Source organism: Myotis lucifugus, unplaced genomic scaffold (assembly GCF_000147115.1).
Source record: "Myotis lucifugus unplaced genomic scaffold, Myoluc2.0 scaffold_316, whole genome shotgun sequence".
Classification (NCBI taxonomy): domain Eukaryota; kingdom Metazoa; phylum Chordata; class Mammalia; order Chiroptera; family Vespertilionidae; genus Myotis; species Myotis lucifugus.
In genome coordinates, this window is record NW_005871364.1 from 523,419 (window position 1) to 536,791 (window position 13,373).

Sequence of the window (13,373 nt, forward strand, 5' to 3'; positions counted from 1 at the left end):
CGTTGGTCGTGGACTTCCCCATCCCAGGGCCCAGCTGCCCCTTGGCCCTCAGCCTCCTGGGCCCCCTTGCGCAGCCGTGTCCGGCAGGGCCCCCTCCTCCCTCGCTCCTCCTCCGGCCGGCCGTTCGGGATTCTCCGAGATTGGGCCCTGGGCAGCCACTCTTGTCTTCCTTAAACCCAGGCCTCCTCGCCGCTGCCTTTCCCACCCTAAGAGTGTGTATTGGGAACCTGATGGCAGCGTCAAAGCGGAGTTGAGCCCTGGGTTTGAACCCCCCGCCCCTCGTGGGCTGGGCTCCTTGACAGCTCGTTCCTCTGCAGTTTAGTTTAGCGGCCAGTTTTTTTTGTTTGTTTTGTGTGTGTGTGTGTGTGTGTGTGTGTGTGTGTGTGTGTGTGTGTGGTTTTGTTGTTGTTTGGCGAGACGAGGCCAGTGCCGAATAGCTCTGCAGTCGGCCCCCCACGGGGATAGGAACCAGGACAGCAGATGGTGCGGGCACAGGGGGAGGAGGGAGCGAAGGGATCTGCTTGAGGAGGGCATTTGGCGTTCGGCAGACGCGGTGAGCAAGCATGTGAGGGGGTGTGCTGTGCTGTTGGGTGACTCATCCTGTGTATTTCTAGGCTCAGAAATGGATCGCGGTGGGTAGAGGAAAACTCACAAGGGCCGAGGACCGGTAGGATGAAGGGGGTTCTCGTCCAGGCCCGGGGAATGGAACTCGGGGAGGAGGAGTCTCGCTGGGGCCTTTATGTGGTGGGACTGAGATCACAGTGCCGTTTGTCACCCGGACCAGCCGAGGCCCCGCTGCCGGGGGTGTTAGATGGTACACACACCTGCTACCCACAGGTGGTCCCGGACGTGGCTGGTGTTTTAGAACCTTCCGTTCCCACCAGAACAGTTTTCCCTCGGCCTTTTAAAAAAAAGTCTGTCTGTAAGCTATTTTTGAAATGTAGTTAGCTTTATAAACCAGACTTACTTAAAATTATCTTTTAAAAAAAAATATATTTTATTGATTTTTTTACAGAGAGGAAGGGAGAGGGATAGAGAGTTAGAAACATCGATGAGAGAGAAACATTGATCAGCTGCCTCCTGCACACCTCCTACTGGGGATGTGCCTGCAACCAAGGTACATGCCCTTGACCAGAATCGAACCTGGGACCTTCCAGTCTGTCGAGTAACACTCCCTCCACGTTCTGCGCGGAGTAGGGTTCGGTACCTGAAAGTGGAGCCGCACAACAAATGAAAGAAAAAGACACGAGATAATTTTGCAATATTGGGGGACCAGGTGGGCAAGTCCCGAAGGACTTCCTCCCTGTGCTTAGGTCTCACCAAGCTTTTATTGATCTGGGATGCACTCATAGCATAGCCCTTAGGCAGGTGACCCCATTAACAGGCAGACTAGCCCATCAGCATGGATTTACATAATAATAAATGGGAATTAAGGGAACTAAGGTGGGGATGCTTCAGCTATTATTACCTAAATTAACTGGGTGGTTCCTAGATTAACTGGGTGGTGCAGTTCTGACCTTTGCTAGGACTTCAAAGGTTACTAGCTTTTGGGGGTCTCTGTTTAAACTCAGCTAGTGAAGACAATGAATGGACTCCGGCACAGTCCACAGGCCGACGCTCTATCCACTGAGCCAAACCAGTTAGGGCAAAATTTTCTTTTTATCATAGTAAAATATATAACAAGTTGCACAAATCCTGTGTAGGGCTTGAAAAAAAACACATGCAGGTACCTACCACCCAGACCAAGAAATGGAATGTTACTGGCATTCCAAAGCTCCCCTGCGTCTTCCTCCTTCCTACAGCGGATTAGTCAAAATTTGTAAAAAGTTTTGCCTGTTTTTTATTTTGAAACATTTTTAATCTACCAATAAATTGAAAGAATGATATGAATACTCGTGTATCTCTTTTTTTTTAAAATATATTTTTATTGATTTTTTTACAGAGAGGAAGGGAGAGGAATAGAGAGTTAGAAACATCGATGAGAGAAACATCGATCAGCTGCCTCCTGCACACCTCCCACTGGGGATGTGCCCGCAACCAAGGCACATGCCCTTGGCCGGAATCGAACCTGGGACCTTTCAGTCCGCAGACCCATGCTCCATCCACTGAGCCAAACCGGTTAGGGCAGTGTATCTCTTAACATATCTTCATTTTTTAGCATTTTACATTTATCTTTCTCCTCTTCTTTATAATATACTTTCTTTTTTGTTTTGTGATGAACCATTTGAAAATAACTTGCAGATGTCACCACACTACACCTCTAAATGTTTCAGCATGCATCTCCCCCCAAAAATAAAAGGGATTTTTTTTTAAATGCATTGATTTTGTCTTTGGTGGAATCAAGTATTTTCCAAAATTAAAGTGTGATGTTACTTACATCAACCTATACACATTCTCCTACATTTTCATGTGTTAAAGTGGTTAAGCAGACCATCTTTTTCACAGCTGATTGAAAATATTAAACTTCCTATCACTTTAGGAAAAATTGTATGAAAATAAGCACTAGTCTTATATATAATAAAAGCCTAATATGCTAAGTGTCTGGTCATCTGGTCAGCCTTTCAACCAATTAAAGCGTAATGTGCTAATGATATGCTAAGGCTGCTCAACTGCTTCTATGACTGTGCACTGACCACCAGGGGGAAGACGCTCCGACTAGTAGGTGAGCTTGCTGCTGGGGTCCCACTGATCAGGACTGAGCGAGTCGGGCTGGACACGCCCTGGAGCCCTCCTGTGGCCCCTCCCTGGCTGGCCAACCTCCCACATCCCTCCCCAGCAGATCGTGCACCGGTGGGGTCCCTTGGCTTGGCCTGTGCCCTCTCACGATCTGGGACCCCTCTGGCAATGTCAGAGAGCCGGTTTCGGCCCAATCCCGCAGGCCAGGCCGAGGGACCCTACTGGTGCACAAAATTGTGCACCGGGCCTCTAGTAGTATATATAATGATGTGAAACATGCAACGTTGTTTTGGCACTCTCTTGTGTAAGCTCTTTTATTAATCTTAGTGGTTTTTACAGGAAGATTTTCACCACAGATAATCTGATTTCAATTATTTCTCAGATCACAGTATCTGTGTTAGGTAACCATGCCATATTTCATTCTCATTTTTCATTTTGGGGCTGTCTTTTAGGGCTCTGTAAAGAGACAAGCACTATATGCCTGTGGGACCTGCACCCCCAAGGGAGAAGAACCAGCAGGAATTTGCCTGGCTTGCAGTTATGAGTGTCATGGAAGTCATAAACTATTTGAGCTATATACAAAAAGGTAAAGACGGAGATTGGTGTTGAATGCTTTTTAAATGTTTAGGTTCTTTCCCAGCTGCATTTTTTTTTTATAATCTTGCTTTTCCATTCAGTGAAGCTGTGTACAGGTAAATTTATTGTAGTTGTTTTATATAATATGATTTGAGACAATAGTTTTTCCACAGGGCCTTTTAAAAGATAATTATACAAACTCAAACTACTCATCCTTCACTGCCATTAATTTATTTGTGTCTCTGGATGTGATATAAATATTTGTTTCTGCACATTAATTTCCAGAATTATTAAATCTTATTGTTAGGCAGTTGAAGAAATTCTGAATTGGATATATGAGCAGCAACCAAGGCCACTTTTTAGATCCTAGAAATGAGTTGAAAGGGAAGAGGCTATGATATGAACTTTAAACCGTCATTAGTTTTAAAAGAAAAATTAAAATTGGCTCTTTCTTTCTTTCAGAAATTTTCATTGTGATTGTGGAAACAGCAAGTTTAAAAATTTGGAATGCAAATTATTTCCTGTAAGTAAGCACTGTAACTATAAATGCATTGAAAATAGCTGAGATGGATATTCGACAGAGTGAATAAAAACCAGATATTTTCCAAAAAGAAAGTACTTATGCTTATTCTTTGCAAATGGGCAAATGAATGTTAGACTCCATTTTTTTACCCTATCAGAAAACTAAGTAACCTGTTTAGAGCCTACAGTATAGATTATAATTAATATGAAAGGTTTTGGGGAAATGTTCTTTGTAGCGATTCAGGTTAAATTATGTCGGTTGTGCTCATGCTATGCTCTAAGGCTTTTACATAATATATAATAATCCTATATAATAAAAGCGTAGTATGCAAATTGTACCCTCGACCGAGAAGTCATCCAGGAGTTCGACCAGGGTGCGGGGCCGGCTGGGGGGGGGGAAGGGAGGGAGGCCCCAGCTGGCAGCCGCTAGGGACCCTACTAGTACATGAATTTCATGCAGTGGGCCTCTAATATATATATATAATTGATTTAAGAAAGAGGAAGGGAGAGTGATAGAGAAACATCGATGAGAGACATCGATCCACTGCCTCCTGCATGCTCCCTACTGGGGATTGAACTGGCAGCGCGGGCATGTGCCCTAACCGGGAATTGAACCATGATCGCCTGGTTCATGAGCCAACACTCAACCATTGACCCACACCAGCAAGGCTGCTCTAAAGCTTTCAAAGCAAGGGGTATGACTAAAAACGGGATAAGTAAAACTTGATAATAATGAATGTGGGCTAGATGCATGCAGGAGTTTTTCATTGCATTTTGGTTAAAAACTATCTTATATAATAACTTTTAGTGAAATAACAAATGAAAGAGACTAAGGGGCCCTAGCCAGTTTGTTCAGTGGGTAGAGCGTCAGTCCACGGACTGAAGGGTCCTGGGTTCTATTCCAGTCAAGGTCATGTTCCTTGGTTGCAGGCTAGATCCCCGGCCCCAGTCAGGACCTGTGTGGGAGGCAACCAATTGATGTGTCTCTCTCACATCGATGTTTCTCTCTTTCTGTCTTTCCCCCACTCTTCCACTCTCTAAAAATCAATGGAAAAATATCCTCTGGTGAGAATTAACAACAACAAAAAAAGGGATTTTATATTATTCAATCTTAATTGCTAAAACTGTTATGATTTTCTCTCCTTAGAAGGCTATTTTTAGACAATTTTCTTGTCTGCTTTTCTTTAAAACTTAAATTCTTTATTGTTTAAAGTATTACATACATCTCATTTTTTCCCCCTCTTGTCTGCTTTTTATTTTTACATCCTGGTAACCTGGCGGCTTTGGCTATTACAGTTGCTGTTAAGAAGTAGTTTGAAATTCTAGGCCAATGTCAGTTTGCATAGGTTGATTTTTTTTTAAAGATATTTTTAACTGATTTTTAGAGATAGAGGAAGGGAGAAGGAGAGAAAATATAATGTGAGAGTGGAACATCCATTGGCTGCCTCCTGCATGCCCCCTACTGGAGATGGAGCCAGGAACCCGGCCATGTGCCTGACCTGGAATCGAACAAGCAACCCCCAGGTGCACAGGACTGTGTCCAATCAGCTGAGCCACACCGGCCAGAGCCAAAGGTTGATATTAATACTCATGATTAACTTTCATTACCATTCTATTAAATGGGTATACTCAGTTCCCACCAATTGCTACAAATATGGTACAAAAAATGATTTTTCTTTTTTCCCTGTATCCTGGAAAAAGTATCCCTTTAATAGGAGTGACTCTTTTCTTCGTATATTCAATGCAGAAATTTGTTGAATGCAGAAATGTGATGATGAATGAAATTATAGTTAAAATTAGAACATATTATATTGAAATTAATATCTTTCAGGACAAAGCAAAGATAAATTCTGGCAATAAGTATAATGACAACTTTTTTGGATTGTATTGCATTTGTAAGAGACCTTATCCTGATCCTGATGATGAGGTAAGAATTTGGGGTTAACACCTGGGACTATGTTATCTCTAGCCTTCACTCCTCAGCTTCTTGTCATATCTGGGCCTCTGGAGCTGTGCAGGTGGAATTTGGGGATCGTGAAAGGATTCTAGATTTATGTCTTGATAAATCTGGGCTGGGTCTCTAACTGTATCTTTTAAAAATTTTCCTTTTCTTGATCACAGTGCGCTTACATCTTTTCATGAGTTTATTGGAAATTTGTAATAACCTTTTTTTAAAAAAATATTTTTATTGATTTCGGAGAGGAAGGGAGAAGGAGTGAGAGATAGAAACATCAGTGATGAGAAAGAATCATTGATTGGCTGCCTCCTGCATACCCCACACTGGGGATCGAGCCCATAACTCAGGCATGTGCCCTGACTCAGAATCAAACCCAACCTCCTGGTTCATAGATCTACGCTCAACCATTGAGCCACACTGGCCGCGTGTCACATTCTGTATTGGTGAATTCATATTACTTCCCTGGGCCTGGGTTTATGTTTATGTGTAAAAAGAATACATTACTGCCGAAACCGGTTTGGCTCAGTGGATAGAGCATCGGCCTGCGGACTGAAAGATCCCAGGTTCGATTCCGGTCAAGGGCATGTACCTGGGTTGCGGGCACATCCCCAGTAGGAGATGTGCAGGAGGCAGCTGATCGATGTTTCTCTCTCATCGATGTTTCCAACTCTCTATCTCTCTCCCTTCCTCTCTGTAAAAAATCAATAAAATATATTAAAAAAAAAGAATACTTATTTGTAAAGGTTTGTGAGAATCACAAATGATGTGAAAGAGCTTTGACAGTTGCTTGCAAAGTGCTTACTACACTGTAACCCTTACGTACCATCAGTTCATGTAGAATGAACTTCTCTTTGGCCCCTTGATCTGATGTCTTTCCCTGTCTCCTTGGATATCCCTGTAGTGGTCTCACAGATTTGTTAGAGAACTAATTAGTATCTAATTCTACCCTGTGCCAGATTTACCTTCATGTCTCTGAATTCAGTGTAATCATTAACGTACAAATTGCTTTTCCATGTTAGATTCCAGATGAGATGATCCAGTGCGTAGTCTGTGAAGACTGGTTCCATGGAAGGGTAAGGAAAGCTTTTACCTTTTAAAGCCATTATCTTCCCAAAAGGAGAAAAGTTGTGTTTTCTTTTTGAATTGTGTTATATTTTACATTGTAGTTACTTTCCAAAAGTAACTATAAAGATATGATCAGTGTACTATTGCAATATTTGTTTAGGAAAATGATGGAGTATTTTGGACAACTTGGAGATCACAAGAAAAATCCAGTTTTCTGTAATTCAACAGCATCTTGGTGCCATGCCCCCCGAGAGTGGGGATTTCAGGAGATGGTGTGCCCAGGCCCTGTATGAAGCGCTGCTCTTTCTTGTGGGCTTTACGCTGCACAGTTGGCAGGTAGGTATCTCTGTGGAGTTGTACAAACCCTGTGCTTGTGAAATGTGTATGTTCAGTCCAGAATTTTTCGCAACTATTAACTGGACTCTGAGGTATAAGAAAGGTGCTTATGATTGGTTAGGAGACTACCAAGAGCAAATTTGTACTTTATTGGCCTGATGCAGAGTATAGATGAGACCAGAATTCGAGAAAATTAAGGAGGCGGTTTTGTATGTTTTTTTTTTTTTTTAATTGATTTCAGAGAGGAATGGAGAGGGAGAGATAGAAACATCAATGATGAGAGAGAATCATCAATCTGGTGCCTCCTACACGCCCCCTACTGGGGATAGGGCCTGAAACCCGGGCATGAGCCCTGACCTGGTTCATGGGTTGATACTCAACCACTGGGCCACACCAGCTGGGCAAGGAGGCGGTTTTTTAATGGAATTTTGAAAGATAAATAGAACCTAAATAAGTTGTTTTTAAATGTAAGGCCTGCTATTGGTTGTGTAGGGAGTGGTGGGAAATGTTAGCTAGTGTTTTTGTTATACACTAAAAAACTGACCCAAAACAACTAATCAGCAATGAATAGTTTTGAGGCATTAGATAATTGTATTTTTTTGGTCATGCCATATGTATTACTTTTTTTTTTTTTAAGTGGCAGTTATTCATAGGATCTGCTGCTCTGGTCTCATAATTTTTTGCCCTTCTCACCTTTAAGGAACACTTTACCTATCAACCACAAACAGCAGCCATACTTAAGATCTCATCCTACACTTTTGATTTGCCTCGAGGTTCTTAAACTTGGTGCTCCCTCCTCCTGTTCATACCCTTCTCTATCTCTAACTTTCCACTGGACCTATATATATTTCTCATTCATTGGATTTTCTTAGTTGATCTCCTTTCCACCACTTCATTTCCTTCCCTGTCAGCAGATGGCTTCATCTTCGATTAAATTGAAATGCCATCCTGTACCATGAGCTCCTTCACAGTATTTCTGCCTCTGTACCCACCCTTTTAATTTCTTCTTCATGAAAAAAAGCTGGTTGTCTTTTCAAAACGACCCTGTTAGGGGGGAAGAACGGGAACATCTGTAATATTTTCAACAAGAAGGAAGGAAGGAAGGAAGGGAGGGAGGGAGGGAGGAACTGACCATAAAAAATAAAAAACTACCCTGGTACTTGTGTTTGCAGTTAAATCTCTTCCTACTGCCTCTTGCTTCTTGAGGTATCCTGTCTCTCTTTAGCATCTGTGGAGTTTTTCTTTCTCCTTTACATATAAAGTGCTTAAGTGGTGATTATATATATATATATATATATATATATATTTTTAAAATATATTTTATTGATTTTTCACAGAGAGGAAGGGAGAGAGATAGAGAGCCAGAAACATCGATGAGAGAGAAACATCGATCAGCTGCCTCCTGCACATCTCCTACTGGGGATGTGCCCGCAACCCAGGTACATGCCCTTGACCGGAATCGAACCTGGGACCCTTCAGTCCGCAGGCCGATGCTCTATCCACAGAGCCAAACCGGTTCCGGCAAGTGGTGATTATATTTTTAAACAAACTGTTCAATTATTTGAACTCTTTGGATTGGCAGGCATAACTTTAAAAAATGTAGATGTTTTCTTTCTCATTATTTCAGAGATTAAGATTGACTCCTTTTTCAGATTCTGAAATATTTTTTAATCAGGTAAAGTGATTTCATTGTCTAATAGGTCTGTGGACATGTGTTTTGTGCTTTTTTTATTTTTTATTGAACCTACAGTAACCAAAGTATCTGCTGAGGATGATGGGTTGGCGCTGAATGTCGATGGAATAGGTGATGAGGAAGTTACCAAACCTGAAAATGGAGATCATCATGATAGTCCCCTCAAAGAGGATGTTCCAGAACATGCAAAGGATGCTGTCAAGGCAGTTAAAGCAGAGCAGACTAATGAACCATGTGCCAGCTCTAGTTCTGAGTCTGATCTCCAGGTAACAGCTGAAGTAGGAGCCATAAAAGAAATAAAACTTAAGTAAAATTAATTCTGTAAGCTCTATAGTTTTGGATCTCAATGGTATATTTTGCCTAAAGAAATCCTTTTACAAATCAAAGTATGAAAACATGATAGTTTAAAAAACATACTCAAAACTTAATTTTATTTCAGACAGTGTTTAAGAATCAACATCTCAATACAGAATCACAGACTGGCTGCAAACTTCAGGAGCTTAAAGCTAAGCATTTTATAAAGAAAGACACTGCCACCTTTTGGCCCCTGAACTGGCGTAGCAAGTTATGTACCTGCAAAGACTGTATGGTAAGTACCTGGTCAGGTTCAATGTTAGTTGTTTTGTGGACTGATGTCTAAAATAAGAACATTATATTTTCATATATTTATGAAAATCATGTGAGAAGTGTAAAGCTTAAAATTTTTTTAATTTATTTTTTTATTTGTTTCCATCACCATTTATCCACCCTGTGCTATACTCTTCCACCAAACATTTTTATATTAAGCAAATTTATGAAATAGTATTTACAGTCTAAATGGTTGTGGAAGAAATGCAGAATTATGCATTACTTTTTATTTACTTCATTTTAGTGGAAAAATAGCAATTCTTAGCTTTCTTATATCATAAAATTGCTTGAAACACAAATTGTTGAGAGTTACAGTAAGTCAGTGGTTTTTAAGTAAAGATCTCTTAGACCAGTGGTTCTCAACCTTCTGGCCCTTTAAATACAGTTCCTCATGTTGTGACCCAACCATAAAATTATTTTCGTTGGTACTTCATAACTGTAATGTTGCTACTGTTATGAATCGTAATGTAAATATCTGATATGCAGGATGGTCTTAGGCGACCCCTGTGAAAGGGTCGTTCGACCGCCAAAGGGGTCGTGACCCACAGGTTGTGAACCGCTGCCTTAGACCATACAGCACCTACTAGGAAGTTGAGAGATTTCTAAAAGAGATTTAGGCAAAAAAAAATAAAACACTCAAGCAACTCTGTGGGGAAAGGCTCAGGTTTTTCTGGCAGTTAATTTAAAAATAAATTTTCAGAGATTGACTGTGAAAATGGCATGCTGTTCTAATGGGGAAACTGGTTTTATTTTTTAAAGAAAATGTATGGCGATCTAGATGTCCTGTTCCTGACAGATGAATATGACACAGTTCTGGCTTATGAAAACAAGGGCAAGGTTGACCAGGCGGCTGGCAGGACAGATCCTTTAATGGACACCCTTAGCAGCATGAACAGAGTCCAGCAAGTGGAACTCATTTGTGGTAAATTCTGCTTGAGTGTGAAAATTCATGAAGTCCATAAAGTTTCCCTCACTATTGAAAAAAATAGATATGTAAGGAGAACAACTAATACCTTTTGTTTTAAAGTTTAAGTTTGGAATTGTATAGTAGACCTCAACTAGACTTGCTTAAGGGTAATGTTGCTGGGTATTTAGTTGCCATTATGGGTTACATGCTAGAATAATTCATGCTTAAGAAACCACAGCTTGTGTCTTAAGGGTGGGTGTGTGAGTAAAGAGTCCTAGAGAATCAATTTCTTTTCTCATCCAATGAGAAAAGAGCATTTCATTGAGCATTACATGTCATCTTTTTGACAGTTCCTGAGGTTGCGTCAGTGGCTCACAGACTCTTAATTGCAGGCTTTGACATGTTCCCCACAGCGTGCCCAACTTATGTTAGTGATTTCTGCCCCAGCCATTTTCTCCGGGGATGTCACCACCTGTGTGCCCCTTTTATGACATTGATTGTTTCTATCTTTTATTTGTAACTATTTGACTCCTTTTCCCATTATGAGGCTAAAAGCTTTTTGAGGATGGAGGCTGCAGCTAAATGATTTTTGTAGCCCTCCAGGTGCTTCATACATAATGCAAACTGTTGAGTGAACAAATTTTAAAACTTAATATTTGACAAATTTTCTTTTTAAAAGCAATCACTAATCAACTTTTTAAAAATAGATTTTTATTGATTTCAGAGAGGAAGGGAGAGATAGAAACATCAATGATGAGAGAGAATCATTGATCAGTTGCCTCCTGTACTGGGGATCGAGCCTGCAACCCGGGCATGTGCCCTTGACCAGAATTGAACCAGGGACCCTTCAGTCTACAGGCCAACTTTTGTCCACTGAGCCAAACCTGCTAGGGCAATATTGACAAATCTGAGGTGATTTCAAATATTAGAATTCCAGAGAGGTAGAAAACCCTTTTAAAATCCTTCGCTAATCTTTTTGGGAGTGAGGCGATCTCTGGTTTTTGAGCTTTTTTTGTTTTAATGAAGTATCATTTTTGATATCAAAATGAAGGAGTTTGGGGAACACATTTCTATGCAGGTTTCATTTAAAGAAAAATCAAAACTGTTAACTAAAAAATTTAAACTATTAACTAAAATTTAAATTCTACTCAAGTCGGGGAATAAAGAAATATTTTGTTTATAAAAGCCAATGGCCTATTTTGTTGTTTTGATTTAGAATATAATGACTTGAAGACTGAACTTAAAGACTATCTAAAGAGATTTGCTGATGAAGGCACGGTATGTTGAGTTAAAGAATTTTAATCATAGTCCTGTGTGTTTTGAATAAACTGTTTCTTTTCTTTGATAAAAAAGCAACAACATGCATCTTAAACTGGATACTTGAGAGTTTAATTCAGGCAGAGCTAACGGAAATCAATAAGAGGTGGTGAGACATCCACATTGGGCATCCTTCCCAACTGTAGGCCAGAAGGAATGGGGAATGAGCAGCCACACAGGATCTGGAGAGAGTGGTTGTAGCTTCAGAGAAGCCACTGGAGCTCTGAGCTACAGTCATTTCAGAGTGTTAGCCATTTAGATTTTGAATCTGTTAGGGGTTCTAATTCCTCATCAGTTGACCCACATTTTTACTTTCATGTAGAGGATTAATGTCTTTTTTTTTTCAAAATACATTCTTTTTTCGACTGATTTTAGAGAGAGAAAGGGGGGAAGAGAGAGAGAGTAAAATACATTGATTTGATTGCCTCCTGTATAGGCTCCGACTGGGGATCAAACCCACAATCAGGGTATGTGTCTTGACTGGGAATTCAACCCGCCACCTTTTGGTGTACAAGACAACGTCCCAACCAACCACTCGATCAGAGCATAAATACCTTACCACGGAAGTTCTTCCCGTTAGCACTCCATTTGCATGTGTTAGCAGCACTTACCCTGAGAGCGAGAAAGGGAGATTTTCATCTTACACACCTGTACCTCTCTCTCTTGCTCACATGCATTCGCTACTTCCTCCCTCATGCCCCACCTTCGTTTCTTCAGAACAATAAGCATGTGTTACCTTTGTAATTAAAAAGTAATTAACAGACCTGTCTTTTAATGGATGGCCCTTAGCTTTAGGTCAGATCACTGACAAGACTCACTCTTGGGTGAGCTGGGGCTTCGTCTGGGCTCTTCCAGTTTACTGTTGTCTTATTTTCTTACTTCTAATATTCTATTTTGCTTCTGTCGTAAACACCTTTGTATCATGCTCCAATCCTTTTTCCAGTAAAATGAAAGATACATTTTTCATTTTTTATTGCATAAAACGGATATCCATTTACTAAGAGTAGTGCTTCTGTAGTTTTTACCAATTATTTTTTTATTCATGTACAAGCATCTTTAATTTGGGACTCTTGAAGAGGTTAAAGTTTTCAGGCTCCTTTTTCTTCAGGAAAGAACACAAATCTGAAAACACTGCTGTTTTGTGGGTGCTTATTCAGAATGGAGGGACATTCCCCGGACAGTGGTGGAATGAGGGAGCAGTGGCTGAGGAGACCTTCCCGGTTCTCAGTCTTTGTCTGGCCCTGCCACTCTTCTTGCCAATCATTGAGAACTGACTGTGTGCTGGCAGTGTTCCACAGGCACCATACCTCATCCTCTCTCCAATGACCCTTTCACATTGGTGCTGCTTTTCTCTCATTTTGTACGAGGAAACCCAGTAAGGTGGTGGAACCTATGCTCAGCGCCTAATGCTATTCTGCCAGCTGTGTAATCTGAACAGGCCAGTCTCTGAGCCTGGATCAGTGGTCGGCAAACTGTGGCTCGGCAAACTGCGGCTCTCAAGCCACATGCGGCTGTGGCTCTTCCACAAAATACCGACTTCTGCGCATGGGCCACGAAGTTTCAATCGCACAGAACCGGTGCGCCCGTGAAAATGAGGCGCCCGCACACGTTTTTATTTAATCTCACGAAACCCGATTGGGAGGTTGGTATGGAGTTATGAGTCCAGTAACATTCCTACAAATGGGACTACCATGGCC

General features: G+C 41.2%; 1 protein-coding gene across 1 annotated transcript in view; it reads left to right on the plus strand.

Annotated features, from left to right (window-relative positions):
- The first annotated feature begins 672 nt into the window (after positions 1 to 672).
- UBR7 (ubiquitin protein ligase E3 component n-recognin 7 (putative)) overlaps positions 673 to 13,373 on the plus strand; it is a 15,539-nt gene continuing 2,838 nt past the window's right edge. Inside the window, 12 exon segments of the mRNA XM_006110104.3 lie at positions 673 to 744; positions 3,129 to 3,262; positions 3,715 to 3,775; positions 5,606 to 5,701; positions 6,751 to 6,804; positions 7,025 to 7,081; positions 7,083 to 7,112; positions 7,114 to 7,132; positions 8,883 to 9,091; positions 9,265 to 9,414; positions 10,212 to 10,374; positions 11,576 to 11,637. Coding sequence (XP_006110166.1) covers positions 673 to 744; positions 3,129 to 3,262; positions 3,715 to 3,775; positions 5,606 to 5,701; positions 6,751 to 6,804; positions 7,025 to 7,081; positions 7,083 to 7,112; positions 7,114 to 7,132; positions 8,883 to 9,091; positions 9,265 to 9,414; positions 10,212 to 10,374; positions 11,576 to 11,637 — 1,107 coding nt within the window.